This window comes from Leptodactylus fuscus, chromosome 3 (genome assembly GCF_031893055.1).
Source record: "Leptodactylus fuscus isolate aLepFus1 chromosome 3, aLepFus1.hap2, whole genome shotgun sequence".
NCBI lineage: Eukaryota > Metazoa > Chordata > Amphibia > Anura > Leptodactylidae > Leptodactylus > Leptodactylus fuscus.
The window spans coordinates 221319859-221343219 of record NC_134267.1 but is presented as its reverse complement, the minus strand read 5'-3'; the positions used below and the strand labels follow the sequence as shown (position 1 = coordinate 221343219).

The 23361-nt window shown below is 44.4% G+C and overlaps 1 protein-coding gene across 1 annotated transcript in view; it reads right to left on the bottom strand.

Annotated features, from left to right (window-relative positions):
• Positions 1-23361, bottom strand: part of HS1BP3 (HCLS1 binding protein 3) — a 63437-nt gene that overhangs the window by 30740 nt on the left and 9336 nt on the right. Inside the window, exons 3-4 of the mRNA XM_075269197.1 lie at positions 15761-15968; positions 13611-13824 (exon numbers count right to left, since the gene is read on the bottom strand). Of these exons, the coding sequence (XP_075125298.1) occupies positions 13611-13824; positions 15761-15968 (422 nt within the window). The remainder of the gene's footprint in view (positions 1-13610; positions 13825-15760; positions 15969-23361) is intronic.

Sequence of the window (23361 nt, the reverse complement as noted above, 5' to 3'; positions counted from 1 at the left end):
TACTCGCTGCTCCTTGTATCGCTGTTACTTACAGGCAGTGAATCTGTGGACAAACTACATTTCCCATGATTCATCTGACCGCTCTCACTCTCTGTGTTTTCTGCTTACAAGGAGGGGGATTGAGCTTGCAAACGAAACATCACACAACATATGACCTCAGATATAGGAGTGATCTATTACCTGGGATTTCATTGGAGGTGAGAGCAGGCGGATGCACCATGGGAAATGTAGTCTGGTCACAGATTGAATGCATGTAAATAACAGTGATATAAGAAGTCTCAAGTAAAATACGGCCAAGCAAAGGCTGCACAAGGGTACAGTGAGGATGTATTTGCTTTCGGTACTGTTAGACACCAAGGCCTGGGTATGGCTGTCCCCGTTACACCCCTAGGCACCTGTACATGAGAAGAGGATCAGATTGGTGGCTGTATTTTTAGCAGGTACCAAAGGGACACTCCTTTAGAATCCATATTGGTTTATGGACCTGTTCGGGTTATGAGCATATCACACATTACCAAGTGTGCTTGGTGGGCTCAGGCCCACTCACTTAAATGGGACTGAGTTGCAAACAGATCATGTGACAAATGAATGTGACATCACTGGCCTCTGAGTGGCTGATCTATGGGGGTCCTGAGTGTTGGACCCCCGCCGATCAGATATTAATGATCTAACCTAAGGACACTAAAATGTAAATCCTGAAAAAACCCTTTACGTGCCAAATAGATGCTCCTGAGTCAGTAACCCTCATAGTAGCCGTGCAAGAGCATTCATGAGCCCACTGTTAGAGGACCCCTCCCCTTTAGATACTATACCAGTATTATAGGCGTCTTCTCCAATACCACAAAGATCATAGCGTTGCCTAGTAAGGGGTTAACTAGCAGAAATACATAAATTTCAATGATGGGAATAAGAACGGCCTCCTATTACACACCGTCCTCGCTGTTTTCCTCCGTTCAGTATTTCAGAGCTGTAAATGTCATAATAAATTTCATGACTTGGATGAAGAAGTGTATTTTATGATCACTTGTAGATCCGTTCCGCTCAATGTGCCCAAAAATCAGCCACAGCAATATTATTACTTGGTGTGAACGTGTTCTCAGTAACCTCAGGGCTGGTGCAATGTCACTGGATGGAGTCCAGACTGACACATTCAAGCAAACTACCAGATAGATTGGGGTATCTCCTGCTGGGGTGTTGAGCTCACAGAGCATTGTCTAGACTGCATATAAACGGAAGAGCAGAGCTGTCTATGTGCAGAGTATCCACAGATCAAAGGGGAAGTCTCAGGTCGATTTGGGACACCAATATACCCATATATAGACCATATGTCCATATAGATCTGAAGCAATGACATCTGTGACCACATTAAACAAAAACAATCCTTTATACTTCTCGTTACCTGCAGTTCTTCAGCATAACCAAGGATGTCCACCCTGGCTTCACAGCGCATGTGCCCGAGGTCCAGCGCATGCGCACTGAAGAGCACTCTATGCCACTTCCATAGCGCCATCATACTAATGCCAAGTGTCACGTTATGCAAACAGTGTCCTGTAGTTACTTTGAAGGATGTACACCCTGGATTCACAGCGCATGTGCCTGAGGTCCAGCGCATGCGCACTGAAGAGCACTCTATCCCATTTCAATTGTACCATCATACTAATGCCAAGTGTCACGCTATGCAAGAGTGTCCTGTGGTTACTTTGAAGGATGTATACCCTGGCTTCACAGCGCATGTGCCCGAGGTCCAGCGCATGCGCACTTTAGAGCACTCTATGCCATTTCCATAGCGCCATCATACTAATGCCAAGTGTCACGCTATGCAAGAGTGTCCTGTGGTTACTTTGAAGGATGTATACCCTGGCTTCACAGCGCATGTGCCTGCGGTCCAGCGCATGCGCACTGAAGAGCACTCTACCCCATTTCAATTGCACCATCATACTAATGCCAAGTGTCACGCTATGCAAGAGTGTCATGTGGTTAATTTGAAGGATGCATACCCTGGCTTCACAGCACATGTGCCCGAGGTCCAGCGCATGCGCACTGAAGAGAACTCTATGCCATTTCCATAGCGCCATCATACTAATGCCAAGTGTCACGCTCTGCAAACAGTGTCCTGTGGTTACTCTGAAGGGGTTCTCTACAGACTGGATATTACTTAACTATCCCTAGGTAGGTCACCAATATCAGATCTGCAGGGGTCCGACACCTGGAACCCCAACTGATCAGCTGATCTTTTCCTGCTCTCTATGCTGTGCTTCTATGTGTGCACAGATGTATATAGAACTATATATGTATGAATTACACATGTGTGCGCATATACACAGGCCGGGGCTTATAACTTAGGCTAAATAAGTACTTTATATATGGTATGTTTATATACCAGTATCACACAGCATGGTGGATACATGTATATATTTTGCAATGGATGCCCCTATTTACCAAAACAGACATGTCAGGAGAGGAGACAGGCCTGTTTGTCTATTTCGTTGCCACTTTGTTTGCAATTAATCCATTCCTGACATGTAAGGACAGACGGAACCTACGTAAAGGAGGAAAATATCCAACGGTAATGCTATAGGTGATGATGCAAGCAGCCCTCCACATGTCCGCCCTAAAGCCCCGAGGCCTACGGATAAAGACGCAGCACATTGCTGTATTCCACCCGGGACTCACAAGCGAGGCCGTCAATGAACTCGGCAGCTCTGAGGCCCCATTCACTACGACACAAGGATAGCTTTATGAGCTATTTTTCTGAATTCCCTGTGCTTATATATAAACACGCGCTGTTTCACGTGCCCGCCTCGCCAGCTCAGAGGCCAAACGCAGCTACGCGTGTTCTTTTTAATTTGCTCGCATAATCTGAAATGAAAGAGCAAAGCTTTTACTGTTCCCCCTATAAAATGTCAGCCATTGGGAGCTTTCATGTACGGCCTGGAAATCAATTTATGTTCTGTTCCCTCCTTTGTGCGCCATGTGAATGCGGACCACTCTGCTCTTATAAGGATCCTTTGTGGCCTTGTTCCGAGGGCTCTCAGTAAAACCTGCCGCCAACAAGGGGTACGATTAAAATTAGAGGAACTTTTACGTAATGTTCCTCTCCTGTTCAATGGGTTTGTGTCTTGGTAAAAATGTCACATTGCACTGTTCATTAATATTTCACCTCTGGCCCGGCTCTGAGCAAGGTGAAATGCGTCAGCCAATTCTGCATATCTCGCGGATCTATTTTCAGTACAGTAAGGAGTCATTTTGGATTGTATTATCGCTCGCCTGTATCAGGAGTGTGCGCCGGCTTGGTCCAGTCACATCATATATAGTAAGATATACAGCTGCCAGGCTTATAATGCCAGGGCTGTATCTGGATCTGTAATACAACAGAGCAGTGGTTTCCAAACCAAAGCGGGACCCCCTTTTTGGTCCCATTTGAACAAAATGTCAGCTATACTTGGTCTCTATTATACTTTTCAGCTGCATACCATCTATGTTCTACATATTCACAAGACTGAGCTTTTCTACATCCATGTTCTTTCCAAACACAGCTCTGCTACCTCCACATTTCCTAGGCACACAGCTCTGCTGTCTCCATGTACTCCACACCCACCCATTTTCCCCTCCTCACACACACAAATGCCCACATGACTTCCTAGTGGCACACACAGCCCTGCTGCCTTCATGCTTCCCCAAAAACTCACAATTTTGCAACTTACATGTTTACTCCCTGCATACTATCATATCCTTCCACATACTCAGCTCTGCTACCTCCACATTTCCTATGCACACATCTGTGTTGTCTCCATGTTCTCCACACCCACAACTAGTTTTACTATCTCCATGTTTTCCCCTCCTCACACACACAGAACAAATGCCAACATGACTTCCTAGCGGCACACACAGCCCTGCTGCCTTCATGCTCCCCCCAAAACTCACAATTCTGCAACTTACATGTTTACTCCCTGCATACTATCATATCCTTCCGCATACTCAGCTCTGCTGCCTTCATGTCCCACACACCCAGCTCTGTAACCTCCAAATGTTCCCCCACACACTGATATTTCTACATCCCCCCACTCTCAGCTCTCCAATATCCACCTCCCTCCCCCACACACTCAGCTCATTCACATCCACATCTTTTCCTCCACATCTCCCCCAAGCACTCAGTTCTGCCACATTCATTTCCCACCCCCACTCACTGATATTGCCCTACACTCAGTTCTGCTAAAGCTACCTCCCTCCTCTACACACTCGGCTTAGTTGCTTCCACATTTCCCTACACATTCAGGTCTATTACATCAATCTTCCTCCCACACATTGAGCTCAGCTTCTTCCACATTTCCCTATAGACCAGGGGTAGGGAACCTTCGGCTCTCCAGCTGCTGTGAAACTTCAACTCCCAACATGCTCCATTCACTTCCATCAACAGCAGAGCAAGTATGCATGCTGGGAGTTGTAGTTTTGCAGCAGCTGGAGAGCCGTACGTTCCCTACCCCTGCTATAGACACTCAGCACTGATACCTCAATCTTCTAACCCTACAGTCAGCCCTGGACAAAATTTATACACAGAGCTATTGTACAGGCTCTACACCATTTGCATACTCTTTTCCCATGAAACACTGCACTAGATCTCTTCAATGAAACATCTTGATACTTCATAGACTTGGTTATTCAGGATTTCCAGTCCTCTCATTTCTATAAATGGCTGATATTTTTAGAAAATGCTGCGTGCACTTCTCCTTTATTGAAGCAGAAGTTCACAGTATAAGTCATTCTGTGGCTTTGTGCTTTTGTTAGCACAAGCGGATGTTTGCGACGAAACCTGTCAAAATAGCACAACGCATGGACAACTACAAGTTGTTCTGAAAAGATAGGAAACCATATAGCAAGTGGTCTTATCTACTTCCACTTTTTGCATATGTAAAGTTTTTGAACTTTAAGATGTCTGAGGAAAGAAAAAAATTTGCCTTACTTCGTGGTCAAAAGTAGTATAGGGGTTAATATCAGCTTCCCTGGTGGCCTAGGGTAAAAGAAGGGTTGTTGACCCCTTCATTGGTGGCCTACAGTAGTAAAGGGGTTAGTATTTGCTTCCCTAGCTCGTGTGTATCTTGCTTAGTCCCACAGACTTTGATTGAAGCAGTAGTGCACGTTCGACCACTGCTCCATTCAAATGAGGGACACAGGACACAATTTTTTGCAACCCCTTTACACAGCACCTAACTTTTAAGCAAACACTGCATAAATTAATGGTATACTGTGTGCACATGAGGAGTAATACTTATGGTCATTATATTACTTTTTTTTTGCAATTTTTAGCACTTGTCCCCTTTGCAGGTTCTTCCTGTAGTTTCCAGTTCTCCCTGAGCTGGTGGGTGTAAACAAGAGGCTAAACATTGCATACAGTAAGTAGAGGAGAATCTGCTCTACAGCACCCTCAATAACTGCCCTGAGGCCATGCAGGACATATAAAGAGAAGTACTGTTCTGTATAATGTACTTTAGTGGTGATAAAAAGCTTCTATGTAGCTCCAGCATCAAGCTACCGTAAGTCTCTCTGCTCACTCCACCCTCTCCATGGACTTCTATAACCATGTGTATTCTGAGTCACGTGACCTGCATTCCCTCTCAAGACAAATATAGCAGAATCTTCAGAGTGAAAGTCAGTTTAGCAGAGAGGAGGTTCAGCAGGGAAACAACCTGGATAAGAAAAAGAAGCATTTCTCTGTAATAAGATATATTAAAATCTTCTTACATTCAACTGTACTATTTATTTATGCAAAGTTTGTTGGAATATTAGTGATCATTTAAAGGGAGTCTGTCATTAGAACCCAACATATCAACAAAGCCCCCTAAATAGTTGAGGGATGTTTTCCTCTTGTGAATCGGTACCTCCGTTGCCAAGATATCATCGCTTTTATCAATATGCAAATTAGTTATTCAGAGCAACGGCAATGCCCTTGTTGCTCCAAAGACCTCATTTGACAAAAACACCGATATCTTGGCAATGGAGATCCCGATTCTCAAGGGGAAAACTGCATTTGACTTAGGTGACCCCAACCTATCTATATGCAGGGCTGGGTTGATACACTGGGTTCCCTTTAAAGATTTTCAAAGTACAGGTTTCTGTTTTTTGGAGTAGTCCATGGAATGAGCTGACACAGATCACATTCAGCAATATGTCATCTTTGTTTTTCCCAAAAAACTTAGAACTTTCCGATTCTCCATAGCTGAAGTCATCACGAGTATAAAGGATCTCACACAACAAAGTGTCAGCTCGGGTTTATATTTGGAGCAAGCGGGAAACACGAGACACCAATCTGCCACCACTACACATGGTTTCCAACCCAAAAAGGGAAACACATTGATTCTGGCAATAAACTTCTTGACCCTGCAATATACTAGAACAGAGATCTAATAACTTTTACATTCGTGTGAAAAATACCATGTAACCCCTCCCCCGCTGATTCGGCAATGTTCCAGTGCTGACATATACTCCCTGCTTTACTCACATCTGCTTTACTCACCGGTGGTAGAGCCCGAGGTGCTGCGTACAACAATCCCCATTCTCACCAGTATAAGAATAATAAGTAAAAACCAGAAAGCAAAATGTAATAAAATACATAAAAATAAATAAATAAATAGAAATTAATAAAAAAAAAATTGCTGCTTGTGGCCTCTTCTTTGTGTTGATGATATCCCGTTCATAAGTCACATGGTGAGCAGCAGTTCAGTCCCATTCAAGTGAATGGGGCTCAGCTGCAATACCAAGACCTATGCCATGTACGGCGCTATGTCTGGTATTCAGTGCAGTATTACACAGGTCTCATTGAAATCAACAAGCGGTTTTTCAAGCGGACAGAAAAACCGGACATCTTTACATGCGGACAGTGAAGGAAGGGCACGGAGTGCAAAAGAACGCCCCCGATCGCATTTAAATAAATGACAGGTGTCACAGACACACCTAGTGTCCGCTCCTAATGTCCGTGCCAGATTTTGAACGGACACTAGGAGCGGACACTACCTGTTGGACACAGACAGTAGTGTGAACGCCCCCTTAACGTTCTTTTCGGACTATAACACGCCCTTTTTTCCCCCCATATTTGGGGGGAAAAGAAGGGTGCGTCTTATAGTCCAAATGTGGCCGCCAATACAGACCCCGCATCCGCTGTAATAGAAAGGCGGAGGCCGGGGAGGGTTAGATGAAGGGCAGGAGCGTAGCCATGTCGCAGGCCCCGGTACCTGTGCCGCCATCTAACCCTCCCCGCCATCCGAATTTCTATTACAGCGGATGCCAAGTCTGTATTGGCGGCCCCTTGCCCCCAAAGTGTAAACTACCTCCCCACCGCGGCCAAGCCCCACCGGCCCCATACCTGTAAAGTTGCAGGCCGGCTCCTGTGTGGCGATATCGCAGGAGCCGAACTTGAAATACCTCTGTCCCAAACACACTATGTACAGTTTATAACAACACCGTATAGCAGATGAAATACTAATTAACTTCAACACAAAAGTCTCACGTATTCTCAGAATTACAGCAAAAACAAGATACACAGTTACATTTCATATACCATATTCCCATACCTTATACACAGTACGAAAACCTTACCCGCGCCTGTATTTACCCACTACTACAATCACTGCAGACGAAGTCGCGAGTACCAGCTAGTATAATATAATTCCTCTAGAATGAGACAGATTAGGGGTAGGAATCTCCTGCCGGCTGGATAATTAATTTATTGCCTCATTCTGTGCAGCCTCTTCTCTACAACTTAGCAGTATTTAAAAAGCAAGTGTAACAGCAGCATTTATTTTAGTATCTTTTCTATCCCCCCTTCATAGAGTAATATAGAGAAAGGAACTGCCTGAAAAGTGGAGAGGAAAACAGATTTCTTTAATACCATATATTACAAAGTTTCGTATTTTCATTTGTACTATTCATTTGATTTAGAACAGAAGTTATCCTTTAAATCTGCAGCAAGTGTTTAGCTTTACTGCAGCGCCTCCGGAGGCGAAATGAGGTATTACCACAAAGTGTTAATCTAATGTATGAGGTTGGGTCCTCCAGAATAGCACAGACTAGAAATGTAGTTTGTAATCTGTGACTTAAACGTGCAGCAGATGTTTAGTTTCACTGCAGCGCCTCCAGGGGGCAAATTAGGTATTACAACGAGCTGCTAATCTAATGTATGGTAAGGTTGGGTCCTCCAGAATGAGCTAGACTATATGTGTAGAAGCTTTATTAGAAACCTTTATGGCGTTATCACAGGAAAATAAAACGTAAAGCGACAACCTGGATGACTTTATGTCCGTGTGTCTATTTGTGCTGCATCCTTCCTGGGAATAAGTATGCTCCCTGATGAGAGAACCAGCCGTGTCCTTCACACTTCCTCTTATTCTCAATATAACAGCTGCATAAATATTTGGCGGCTTCTTACACGGCAGAATTATCAAGTTTACGACCACTGAAATTTCCTCCTATGCTCTAAACAAGAAAAAGAAGTCTAAAATAGCAATGGATTCTAATAATAATAATACCCTGGTGAAAGGGTTAAAACAATATATTCAGCCTGGAAGAGGGGAGGATGACTGCACAGCCAGGGGCTCCCCTCCGCAGCGGCATCCTGAGGCCTCCGGAAATAACAATGCAAAAAAACATAATGAAGTGCTGTATGTATAGACACATTCCATGCAATCTGGTGCTTTCCATTTATGGGAAAAATTGCATAACGGATGCTGCAAATTCTAGGTAATTCCAGGGGGCATCTAAGGAATATGGCAAGATTTCAAGGTAAAATGATAGGAAACGGCTTGATTGAGTGCAGACATGTTTAGGAGCTGTAAAACGGTTTATTCTGGCTCATGAATAGAATGCAAGAGTTATAGTGAAGACTGACACTAAACTAGGACAGAAATAGCTGAAATGCAGCAGGTTGTGGGAAAACTGAACTTTGGGGGTCAGTGCAGGTTTATATGACATTCAGGGTCTGAGGAAAGCAGGGTGAGAAGCTCTATGGGTCTACTATTGTCAGCCTGTCATCGAGCATCTGTCCTATGATAACTTAAAGCGTTATTGCAGTAGTTTTATTGATGACCCTTCTTCAGTAATAGGTCAGTAGGCAGGGGGATCAGACACCTGGGACCCCCGTATATCAGCTATTTGAAGGGGCATCAGCACTCGTGTAAGCTCCAGGTCCTCAGTGTATACATCGCACTCCATCTATGTCATAGTGGCCGTGTGATGTAATTACACCTCATCCCGTAGAAGTGAGTGGCACGTGGCTGTTATTACATTGCACCAGCAATGTGCAATGTAAACTGTGAAGGAGTCTCGCGCAAGCCCAGCGGCTCTGCTGATCAGCGTGGATCCTGGATGTTGCACCCCTGCTGATCTCTTATTAATGACCCATCCTGAAACTAGGTCATCAATAAAAAAAAGAAATGGACAACTCCTTTAAGCTGTGGGCCAAACCCGACTCTATCCATCAACTACTGCAACCCCCTTATACCCACGTACGATCAGCTCAGCCAAGCATGCATGTGTCCTTATAAAGAGCGGAAGATTATCTCCTCTGAGAATAAATGATCGGACATGTTTAAATTCAACATGTCTGATCATTTCCTTCCCCGACACAAGTTAGATGCCTAGCCTGTCCTAGTGAAATTAGTGGGTTTGGGCTGACCTATATATCTGTATATGAGCTTACCGTCCCGATACTGAAAGTCCTCATATTTCAATAGTTTTCAAGAGGGCGTATCGACGGAACATATCTGGAAAGTTGGCGGCAAAGCAGTGAATGACCGGGATTATTTGCAGGGTAACAAGGAAGGAAATCAGTCATCAAAGGCATAAAGGGAATCAGATCTCTCCCAGCAAACAGTGGCGAGTAATAAAAGATGTCAATTATGGGATTTTATATTGTGTGATAATGTACAGTGACCGAGGTCTCGCATCCGGACTCGGACCACCACAATTGCAAGGACCAAAAATGATCCCGGTGACTCGTACAGTACCAGGAGCGTCCTTACTGCTGGGACCCTCAATAACAATATGGGACATATACGGGAATGTAGCAGCCAGTGTTCAATTCTTCTGCCCATATAACATGCAGGGGATATAGCATGACAAAGTTTATAGCTTCATGTAATGTATGGATCTGCTCAGTCCTCCAAAGTGGAGGTGATCTTTGTCGCCATTACCCTGGGGCTGAACGGTGACTTTAGACACGAATCCTCTCGCACAAGCAAAGATCGACCTGCAACATCTTTGCCTATAAAAGTGAACGGCGTCGCGATGTGAGGGTGCTGAGGCTACATGCACACGATCGTATCTGTATCTGCAATCCGCATGGCATCAGTAGGTCATCTGCAATTGTGGATCCACAAAAGGCTTGATCCCACTACTTGTCTGTTCCACAAATGCGGGCAAAAGCAGGACATGCTTCGTAATCTGCAGTCCTTGAATACGGTCCGGACACAAAAACCAAAGAAATGAATGGGTCTGTACTATTATCCACAAATACCGTCGTGTGCAACTCCAAGGGCAACTCCATTGACTTGCATTAATGAAGCCAGTGCGGGGCGACACGCTGATCACAGACAAAGTCACCCTTTAGTCCTAGTCTAAAAGATGAGGGTCCTGCACTGAGAACCCCCTCGATTATCAAGAATTTCATATGTAGTTGATTGACAGGCTAGTGAAAAGTCATCCCCTATACGGAGAGCTTCATCCTATGATGTCACTAGGACAGAGAAAAGTGATGTATGTGGGCGACCCCAGCTGCCGAGCCTTTAGGCTACGTACAACTAATCGTCCATCCCTGGTTAAACAGTGACATAGTCATATAGGTCTGACAGCTGTGGAGCGCCTCACCTGGTCACGTGTGTGCAGTATATGACTAGTATAAGGTGGATGTATTGTGCAATTCCTCTATACAACGATAATACAGGTACAGACAAATCTCTTCCACATCTATGAGCTCTTCTCACGCCCGGGGTCATGTAACTTACCTGCATTGCCGTGTACTTTGTCCCCACTTAAGATGTATGTGAGGTGTAAAAGTAAATCTTCAGTATAGTGCCCTTTGTATCACACATAGGCACATCTAGGTCACTGTGACATTATAGAGGAGGGGTCTGATCTCTGGGACCTGTCCATGTTAAAGGGATCCTATCATTAAAATACAATTGTTTCTGACTAACACGTAGGAATAGCCTTAAGAAAGATTATTCTTCTCCTACCTTTCGATGTCTTCTCCGCACCGCCGTTTGGTAGAAATCCGGGTTTTCGTCGGTATGCAAATGAGTTCTCTCACAGCACTGGGGGTGTCCCCAATGCTGCGATAGAACTCTCCAGCGCCGCCTCCATCTTCTTCAGGAACGGCTTCTCTGCGCGTCTTCTTCCGGCGCTGGTGGTCAAACTTCTAGGCCTCGGGCAGAGCCGACTGCACATGCCCACAGGCCATAAGAAAATGGCTGCTTACTTACTGTGTAAGCGGCCATTTTTCTTGTGGCCGCGGGCATGCGCAGTCGGCTCTGCCCAAGGCCTAGAAGATTGAAACCCAGGACGGAAGAAGACACAAGGAGAGGGCGTTCCAGAAGAAGATGGAGGCGGCGCTGGAGATTTGGGGATGCCCCCAGTGCTGTTTGAGTGCTGGGGCCCGCCCCCAGTGCTGCGAGATAACTCATTTGCATACTGAAGAAAACCGGGATTTCTACCGAACGGTGGCCTGGAGAAGACATCTAAAGGTAGGAGAAGAATAGTCTTTCTTAAGGCTATTCCTACGTGTTAGTCACAAAATATTGTGTTTTAATGATAGGATCCCTTTAATAGAAATAAATGGAGGTCTTTAATGGCAGCATCACAAGCAGCTAAAGTGGAAACTTCACTGTTTTCGAGCCCAAGGCTCTGCACAAATCTGCTTTCAGTTCAAGGCCGCCATTGCCGAGAAAAAATAGTGCCGCATGCCATGACAGAATCTGCAGACCCCATTAAAAGTCAGAGGCGTCTGTCAAGTCTCTGTTGGGATTCGTCATGTCACAGATCCGTCACAAATTAAATTTCCGTTTTAGAAAAAAACTGAATTATAATGCAGACGTGAACTCAGCCTAAGATGACTTTCCCTGATATCATTATATAATGACCGGGGGTCAGTGAATAATCTTAGGGCATACGTGTAAAGCCGTCATATGTGTTATCCTACTGCACAGACTATGTTGTACTCAAGTAGTCCACAAAACATTTTTTTGCGTTTCCTTTTGCCGCTGCACAGATCAACATTGCCCTCTTGTGGTTGTATCATTAAATCACTCTTTTTAAGCGTAATCCAGGCCTAAGAATTACCTAGAGAGGAATCGGGTTAAGATCTTTGCTTTTGCACCCACTATCCCTTCGCAGAGCCCGAGAGTTAAAGGAATTGGTGTCTAATACTTACAACTGCTTTTCTTTTATTATCCTGCTAATTTTCTATAAAATGATTCCCAATTTACACCCCACCATACTGGTTTCCTATCTTAGTGACTTGACTATTTTGACTTGTTCCCCAGCTTCTTAGCTGTAGTAGGCAGTAGAAGCCCTTACTACACATGACCAGCAAGTGGCGCTGTAATAAACGTGACAGCGGAGTTTGCTCCTGCCATGTACTGTATTGTATTACAGGAGATAAAGAATGAACCTGTTCTCAAAGATCTCCCGACTTGTTCTTGACTTATTTGCTGCTAAAGCCTGTAATGTCAACTCCAACACAACAGACAGTCCCATATACTTAACACAGACGGGATTAGGACTGGTTACAGGACAGCTCCTGAGCATCCCACTGTCCTGGAAGCCATCCTGTTCACCTCAGGTAAGTAGCCGGGCCATGATCTCCTGTGCCCGACCACTGATAACACGGCCAGATACATAGGGAAGGCTCCTGTGCAAGCTCCATTACTGATAGACACTGCAACCTCTTCACTGAATACCAAGCACCACGCTGTATATATCATGGTGGCTGTGCTTGGTATTGCAGCTCAGCCCCATTCACTTGACTGGGACTGAGCTGCTGCTGTACCATGTGACTGATGAACTTGACATCACTGGCACAGGGAAGAGGCTGCATGAGCACTGCAACCTCTTCAAAAAGCTGATCAGCAGGAGTCCTGGGTGTCAGACCACCACCAATCATATATTGTTGACCCATCCTAAAAACAGGAAAATCCCTTTAAGGAATTCACAGAGACAGATTTAACTATTAACAATGAGTTAAAAATACCCCTTTAAGTGATAAAAGTCCAGGAGCCTACGGCGACCACAAGGGGGAGCTAACTGAAGAAAGATTTATCATTGATTTTAATGGAACATGTATCAGTTTGCGTGTTGTGTGAGCTCCCCCTAGTGATGGCTGCAGGGAATCAGAATTATGGAAATTGACTATAGGGCTGTAAGAAAGGAAGGAGAGGATTTGGAGATTTTCCCCTATAAATATATATTATAGAATTAATCCACAGATAAACTGGACCCTATGTGGGCCGAAAATAAAGAATTTGCACAAAGTACAATAATAAACTTCTGTGAACTCTTAAACTTCCCGGATACATTTTCAGTTTCATACAGCAGAGAATAATAATAAGGAAAAATATGGAACTCACTTCATAATGCCGAGTGGGTCCAAATCCACCTCCTCCACCTCTTCTTCTTCCTCCTCCTCCTCTTGTACGTCAGCTGTCTGCTTCTGCGCTTTCCTTGCTATCTGTAGAAGAGGGTCCTCAGCCGGCTCCTCGTCCTTGAAGAAATCTCCATCTTCATAATGGCTGGCGAACGGCCTAGGGCTCTTAGATTCCACAAAGTCACCAATGTTTGATCCTGAGAAGAATTATCCAGAAGAAGTGTTATATATCAGTTGTCACTTTACAGCACTTTACAGCAGTTTAGTGTACAGATACATCCCCTCCAGGTCCCCAGGACTGACCTCTCAGTGGAAACCCAGTGACCTCCTAACTGCAGTGATCAAAGGGTAAAACATTCAGGATTGGAGAGTCCTCTGATCCCAGCCATTAAAGAGGTTGTCCTGGTTTATATATTGAACGCCGCTCTCACTGGCTCCGCTCGCCATCCTGACATATTTATACCCCTCTGGCTCTACTTCCCAGCACGCCATGACCCTGCTGCGTACTCTGCTTTCCATATACTAGGTAGGTGGTGGTCTTCCGTCTCTCCCCCCGGTTACCAGGTACCCGCTGTCTCTACCCTCACTCTAGGTGTGTTACACCACTCTCTTGCCGTCTCACACTGCCTGTTTTCTCCCCCCCCTTCCCTTTTACTTCTTTCTTCTACTGGGACAGCTGATCTAGTTCTGTGCTTACTCCTGTTTCATCCTCCATCTATATTTTGGTTTCTTCAGTTGTTTTCCGTTATTTTCCGCTATTCCCCCTATCTTTATCCACTTTTGGCCCATATGTTTCACATTTTTTTCCCCCTTTATTTCTTCCTTTTTCTATCTTCTTGTCCATTCACCTGGTCATTACGCCCATTTATGTGCCATACTGCGTACAGCATTTTTATTCTTTACTCCAGTTATATTTATATTGTCGTCATTTCTCTTCTAGATCCGATCTGATGAAGGTCCAATATGACCGAAACGTTATGTTCATTTATTGATCTAGTACTCTCTTTATGCTTGTCAAATCAATCCATGGCGTTAATGTACCAAAAATTAATGTACTAAAAATAAAAAATTTGTTTCACCCTTTCACCTATTTACGGTGTGCAGCAGCATTTGTTTACGCTGTATACGAGTCGCAGGACTCTCTGACTGCTAGCACCCATATTCTCTTAAGCTATTCAGTGTGCGGTTCCTCTGATATCTGTATAGTCCTGGTTTATATAAACCAAAGTCAGCGCCACTTCTGTCTATAGGTTGTGTGTGGTATTGCAGTCCACTGCCAAACACTTCAATGGATCTCATCTGCCACACCAGACAAAACCCATAGACAGGTTGTGGTGGGGTTTCAGAAAGAAAGAAGCCATGTTTTTCTAATCCTAGACAACCCCTTTAACACAGGGGGTAGCTCATACATGTTTTTACGGTGCCACACAATAAGGTCCTGTGATGGCTGCAGCAAAAACACATGTGGATGGCCGTTAAGAGGTTAAATGTCCTCATATTTTAAAGTGTTGCTCCAGATAAAAAGGAAACTTTCCTGTGTTCCTTAAAGGGGTCATCCAGCTTATAACCGATAGGCCATCATTTTTGGATTGGTGGGGGGGGGGTCTGACTGCTGGGATCCCCACAGTTTACCCACCTGACTGCTCACTGGCCGTACTTTAAGCAGTGGTGGTTCTGGGTATTGCAGCCTGTGTCTTATAAACGTGAATGGGACACTGCTGCGATAACCACAACCCCACTACTAAAAGTACCATGAGTGAGCAGTACAGCACTCAGCATGTAAACATCAGATCATCAGGTTCCCATGGGAAAGCAACAAACCGGACCCTCAAGTGGCAGCGGCACTCCTTCCGCTTCATAGGTCACATGATGTGATGTCTATCAGTCACATGGCCTGTTTGATGCAGTCCCATTCAAATGAATGGCCTGAGCAGTTATGCTCATGCTGCCAGTCATCTCTAATGGATGACCGATCCTAGGCCATCAATTATTTCGCCCGGAAAACCCCTTTAAGGTCTACAATTTAGCTGATGACAACTTCAGTGTTAGGTTTCCAGATATTTGTGCATTCAGCTTCTTAAAAGGACCGTGTATTGTAAAATGCAAGGTGGAACCAGAGGAAGAGTTACTGACCTAGGAAATCCCGCAGCTCTGGAGATGCAGCCAGCTCCTTCTCACGGGCGATGGCCTTCACAATGTCATTGAATGCGGCTCTCCGTTCCCTGATGTCCGTCTCCCCCACAAATAAGACCTTCCGAGGGAAAGTCGGCAGAGAATATTTGGGGTACAGGGCAGAAAGTTTGTGGTAGAATTCTTCAATCTCGCTGTACTTTCTAGATACCTGCGGAAGAGAAGTGAAAGTCTATGAGGAAGACGACGACGGTGTAATTATCATTAGGACAGTGTAATTATCAAGTTAATTAATTACCCATAAATCGCATACTATGACATAATTATAACAGACAGGTAATAAGTCAGGCCATGGGCCGAGACATAATCTAATTTCTATGCACAGATTAGCTTCTCTTCACACCTCAAGGCTCATTTTGTTGGTTTTGAGTTGAAAAAAAAAGAAAACATGAACGAATTTTAGTAATAGTTACAGTCACCACCTTATTATATACAAGTATTAGAGTGCCCTCTACTGGACAACTACAAGATTACAGGTCCCAATTTTCGGTTATCTCAATTTCTATGGCTACTTAAAGGGGAATTATTTGACTTGTGCATATCCGTGGATCTGGGATGTATTACATTTGCCGCTCAGAGTACAGGAATATCTCACCAACCCTGAGAGTCAGGTCAGGCAGGAGATCTCAGGCTTAGGTACGCTTTATAGACTACTTTCTATGGCGTATTTTGGATATTACAGAGAAAGGGGCACCCATAGGAGACCAAAGCAGAGAAGAGCTACAAAAAGTCTCTGCCACTCTAATAGATTGGTGTTGTAATGTTTCCTCTGTCCAGTGGTGGCACTGCAGAGAAACTGTACACTTCCTGTTGGGTTCTTCTTACCACTGATCGCTGGGTGTGATCATCTTATAAGCAGGAAACCCTTCTAACAAAACCGGTGTCTGCTTTTAACTCTGTAGTATCTGTCATAGGAAGGGAGACATTTTGTGACATCGCTAAAGCTAATGACAGTTTTCAGCAGATGTCGGTAACAACCCAACCAATCCACACAGGCAGAGACGTCAAACCATCAATGTCCATAAGTGATGTGTAATAATGAGAAATGACACCGGGGTTCCTTCTATGAACTCTGAACTTTAGTTCCTTCCATTGATTTTCTATTGGATTCAGGTCAGGTCAATCCTCTGTCTGAAATCTTGCGAAGAGCCCCTGTTCATGGCCAGTTTATGGTGAAATTAGGTTTTTTTCCCACTTGTGGATTATGAAGCAGACAGTGCTGACTGAAACCTTCACTGATTTAGTAAGCAATGGCAGGAGTATAAGGTTGGGAAGGCCTTGAGGCAGCTCACTGGTTTTACCCATCATAAGTAGAGATGAGCGAACGGCGTTCGATCAAATTGGTATTTGATCGGATATCAGGCTGTTCGAGATATTCGATTCCAATCAAATACCACGCGGCAAACGCACTAAAAATTTGTATCACCTTCCCTGGCGCGTTTTTTGCACCAATAACTGCGCATGGGGAGGTGGGACAGGAACTACGACAGAGGCATCGAAAAAAAATTGGAAAAAGTAATTGGCTGGCTAAATCAGGTGACCTCCAATTTATACAAATAGTGGATTTCAGATTTGGTTCATATGAGACTGTGAACTATGTGACTGTGAGACAGGGATAGATGTACAGGCAGGGTTAGCTATGGATTACCTTTATTTAGGTAGGAATCTTACTCAAACAGCTCTTTGGGGCTCTGTATACCTTCCTTGCCAGCCCGAGATACATGCAAGAGTACGGTCAATGCATTCCTATGGGAAAAAGTCAGCTCCAGCATACCGCAAGCTGCCAGGGATCCCGACTAGCATATGGGGCGCTGCCACAATGTGTTGCATTGAACTTACTCTCACATTTAGCTCGGGCTGCCAAGGTCTCATCACTTTCAAACTTCACCTGAAAGCACATCTCGTGGCAGCCCATTATACGCTAGTCAGGATCCCTGGCAGCTTGCATTATGCGGGAGGTGACTTTTTCTCATAGGAATGCATTGACCAGTGTTGATTGGCCGAATGCCATACAGTGTACAGCATTGGCCAATCAACGCAGGTTTTGCCGGAGGCTCGTCTGTGAGGAGGCGGAGTCTAATATCGGTCCACAGCAGTCTCCATTGTGGTCCGATCTCAGATGTATCAGAGTTCAGCGCACAGCTCTCTCAGATGTAGCAGAGTTAAGCACACAACTCTCTCAGATGTAGCAGAGTTCAGCGTATAGCTCTGCTACATCTCAGGTATAGCAGAGTTGAGTGCACAGCTCTACTACATCTCAGATGTAGCAGAGTTCAGCGCAGAGTGGGAGCTGACTTTTTCCCATAGGAATGCATTGAGCAGCGTTGATTGGCTGAATGCCATACAGTGTACAGCATTCAGTCAATCAACGCTAGTTCTGCCAGAGGAGGCGGAGTCTAAGATCGGTCCACAGCAGTCTCCATTGTGGTCCGATCTCAGATGTAGCAGATGTAGTTCAGCGCACAGCTCTGCTACATCTCAGGTAAAGCAGAGTTGCGCTGAACTCTGCTACATCTGAGATCGGACCACAACGGAGACTGCTGTGAACCGATCTTAGACTCCGCCTCCTCCGGCAGAACCAGCGTTGATTGGCCGAATGCTGTACAGTGGCATTTGGCCAATCAACGCTGGTTAATGCATTCCTATGAGAAAAAGTCAGCTCCCGCATTACTAGTGGCATAATACAGGTACTTGGTCTTGTTAGATGCCGCCAGACATGCTTCTCCTGCTGTCCCAGTTGCATTGCAGAGGTGTTGGCATCATTTGCTGAGGTGTCATAGTAGACTTGGTGACCCTCCTGAGTCGAATAGTGGTTTCCCCTGACACAAAGCTTTTTTCCCCATAGACTATAATGATATTTGATATTCGTTCAAATAGTCGAATATTGAGGGGCTATTCGAAACGAATATCGAATCTCGAATATTTCACTGTTCGCTCATCTCTAATCATAAGATGTTTCTTGTGTGGCACCTTAATAATGAGACACCTTTTTATTAATAGAACCAGCGGATATTATTTTTCTCTATTATTATTCACTATTTTTCTAATTCCCGATAGATTTCAGCCGTTGTCAGGCCTTTCTATGGCTTTCTGCACCATGTGTTCAATACTTATTCCCAGTGTCATTTCTTATTATTACACATAACTAATGAGCCTCTATGGTTTGATGTCTTTGACTGTGAGGATTGGATGGGTTCTTACCGACATCTGGTCGAGATTTCATGTTGATATCACCTTTAGAAGTCGATTTGCTTCAAAAATTGTTGGCGTGTTCCATATTTATTTCACCCGCTGTCTATAAGAAGGAATGGAGCTGCACTTCCCTATTGTCAGTGTCTTCTTCACACAAGTGTAAAGTGACATATAGACAAGGTCTGTGGTGACTCTTCTCCGAAATAAGAGTCATCAACCAAACTCAAGAGTCAGTAGATCCTGCAAATGTGAACTCCGGCCTTCACCAGGGCAGGACAGAGCATTGACATCTTCCTAGACCTTCTAAGGCCTCCAGCATAAATAGGAGTCAAAGTTGCAGGGGGGGAGGAACCTAAGGATCAAAGACTCACGTATATTCCATGGATTTGATGCAGATCCATAGCGGATTCTCCTGAGAATTAATCCCATTGACAGATCTGTCATAAATCTTTTAAAAATCCCATTGATTTTAATAGGATTGGTTCTTTTGTCTGTTGGCGTCTCTTTTGGGCCAATCCGTCACCGGTCCGTTATTTGGGCACAGATAATAATTCCATTGAAAAACACAGGCTTAGGATGGATGGGAAGTGTCCGATATTTTTTTAACCTTACTGTCTATGTCTAGCAGATGTATGACGGATGGGAATGGATGGTCAGCTCTTATACCAGCCATTATTTCTGTCCATATATTTCAGAGTATACTCAAAAAGAATAACAAAAAAAAAAGCTCCATAAAATGGACTATATAGTAACAGGCAAATAAATATATAAGATAGGGCGGGTTCACATCTGCGCCCCGGGTCTCCGCTTTCAGTTACCATCTTCTGCCGACAGGAGACGGAAACCCGGCAAAAACGATTTCGCCGCAGAAACCATTAAAGGCTCACGGGCAGACACTTTGGAAAATGTCTGCTGGTTTCCATCTCCTGTCCAGTTTCTTGGACAGAAGGCGTAAACTGAAAGCAGAGACCCGGGGCGCAGATGTGAACCCACCCATAGATAAATTTCTGTCCTTTTTTTACTATATTTTTAAGGGATCCATTTAAAAACCATTCATGTCAGTTTACCATTCATTATGATACACACGTTTTTGTTTTTTTTAACAGACTTCCAACAGTAGTGTAAAACCACCCTAAGACCCCATACACCAGACTGAGGGTGCATACGATGTGGTTTTGCACAAATTTGTAGGAATGTTCCAGAGACAAATCTGCAATGGGGCTGAGTCTGCAGTGGAGTGCACTCGAATGACTTTTGGAATACACTTAGATGCCGCTCCATGATGCAGTCACGTCTATGGGGGGCTTCTGATCGGAACAGAATGAATCTGATGCCACTTTGTCATTCAAGTGCATTCCACTGCAAATTCAACCCCACTCAGATGCCGCTCGGTCAAGAGTATAGGGTCTAAGTGACCTTTCTGTTTCTGGCATAATCCTGCAAATACGTGCAAATCCTTCTGATGGATATGAATGTGGCGGTCTGCAAACCCTCCAGCCAAAGACAGAATAATCAGTTATAGCTGGTGTCATAGTGGTCACCCTTGTCAACCGCATCCCGAAGCCAGGGCATCTTATAGGCCCCCTTGCCACACTACGGTCTCCAGGCCTTGCGAACTTCATACTTACCTGTTGTTCTTACAAGAAGCAGCACCTAGCTTATTCTGAAGCGGCACTGGGCTGTCCAGCTATGCTGTCTCCTGGTCTATAATACTGCTTACAGTACCACTGTGCAGGTGACAGGGTACCTGGGAGTACAATAGAAGATGTGCACAGCCGGGCGCGCAGAAGAAGCTGGGTGCCGCAGGAGGTAAGTGTGAAATTAAGTAGAAAAAAAGTGATAGAATTCACTATCTAAATAAATAAATAAATAAATAAATAAATAAGTAAATAAAATTGATGATACATTCGTTCTGCCACCAGAAGGGGGCAGTGCAGGAAGTCAATCATAACATAATACTAAGGGCAGGTTCACACCTGCGCTCGGTCTCCACTTTATCCAATCCGGTGGGTTTCCATCTTCTGCCCCGAGAAACTGGACAGGAGACGGAAACCCGGCGGCAGTTTTCAAATCCATTCACTTGAATGGGTTTGCAAAGTGACTGCCCATGTGCGTCTTCTGCCTCTCCGCGGCAGCGAAACCGTTTTTTTTTTTTTAGCTGGACACAAAGTCGGACATGCAGGGCTTGTCCGGTTAAAAAAAACGATTTTGCCGCGGAGAGGCAGAAGACGCACATGGGCGGTCACTATGCAAACCCATTCAAGTGAATGGGTTTGAAAACTGCCGCCGGGTTTCCATCTCCTGTCCAGTTTCTCGGGGCAGAAGACGGAAACCCACCGGATTGGCTAAAGCGGAGACCGGGCGCAGGTATGAGCCTGTCCTTAGTAAATACCAAGACGTGCCAAGCACTATACTCCTTTGGGCCACGAAAGCGCTCGACACCATGTCTACGATCCATGCCCCTGGACACCCACCGATGTAAGGTCACTCGGCTTGTATGTTGCCTTTAAGAAAACCGAACTCGAAACGCGTTTCCTTGCCAGCTCACACAAGTGCCCCCGATGGCTAGATTTCAAAGCTATTTTACTAAAGAGCTGCAAGTGCACATTTCTTCAGAGTAATGGCCCTGGCTGGCTTTGTAACAGCTCATTATTTTTTGGCAACCCCGAGCCTAAAACTCAAACAAAAAAACATCATGCGCGTTCCTGCCAGGAGTAGATACTATTAATTTAATTTAGCGTGTTCCAGTATCAGGCATGGCTTCATGTGTTTCATGACCACACTAATGGCGATGGAAGGTCTGGAATCAATCTGGAGTCATTTGACTCTCCATCAAAATAATGAAACAAATGCCAATAATTGTAATATTATCCTAATTCAAAGAGCGTGTCGGCCTCCATCATTTTAGAATTTTTTATTTATTTTTTTTAACTCTCGGAGTTGAAAAGTTTAACATTTTGTCATTCAAGACAATAAAAAATCAGCCTACAAATGTGTTCTATGTTATTATTATTATCCCCGCTGTAAAATCTACGGTCCCTAAAGTATAGAGGAGACCTCACGGCTTCAGTATGTGCTCCCCCGCTGTTTCCATACATAACTAAGCTATTCGAAATCTGCCAGAATGATGTCAGACTCCATCTGGAACGACCCCGTAGCGGTGCGGCTGGCATGGGTCATATGACTTCACTGCGACACACTTAGATACGGTATAGAGGGCGATGATCCTCTAACCAATCCTAAACACAACTCCATGTCCTCAAATAGGTTGTAGAGGTGAAAATGAGTTTAACTTGGCAGGCTATAGAGCAAAAGGGGTTAATCACCTGTTAATTGGGGTTGAGGGGTGTGGCTTAGTAAAGAGGCAGGGCCTAATTGTCTTTTATTCAACTATAGATGGGGAAGGCTCCTGTCAGTTGTCTTACATTGGAGATTTCCCGAGACCCATATACCTGCATGTGATATAATCATAATGTTGTGATGTCACAGTATATACAGTGTGTACATTATCACTCTGCCATATTGTAAAAGTGGACATTATCTGTGTACTGTGACATCACTGTGTGTATTATCGCTGTACTGTGACATCACTGAGTGTATTATCGCTGTACTGTGACATCACTGAGTGTATTATCCCTGTACTGTGACATCACTGTGTGTATTATCTCTGTACTGTGACAACACTGTGTGTATTATCTCTGTACTGTGACATCACTGTGGGTATTATCCTGTACTGTGACATCACTGTGTGTATTATCCCTGTACTGTGACATCACTGTGTGTATTATCTCTGTACTGTGACATCACTGTATGGATTATCTCTGTATGTGACATCACTGTGTGTATTATCCTGTACTGTGACATCACTCTGTGTATTATCTCTGTACTGTAACATCACTGTGTGTATTATCCCTGTACTGTAACATCACTGTGTGTATTATCCCTGTACTGTAACATCACTGTGTGTATTATCCCTGTACTGTGACATCACTGTGTGTATTATCCCTGTACTGTGACATCACTGTGTGTATTATCTCTGTACTGTGACATCACTGTGTGTATTATCTCTGTACTGTGACATCACTGTATGGATTATCTCTGTATGTGACATCACTGTGTGTATTATCCTGTACTGTGACATCACTCTGTGTATTATCCCTGTACTGTGACATCACTGTGTGTATTATCCCTGTACTGTGACATCACTGTGTGTATTATCCCTGTACTGTGACATCACTGTGTGTATTATCCCTGTACTGTGACATCACGGTGTGTATTATCTCTGTACTGTAACATCACTGTGTGTATTATCCCTGTACTGTGACATCACTGTGTGTATTATCCCTGTACTG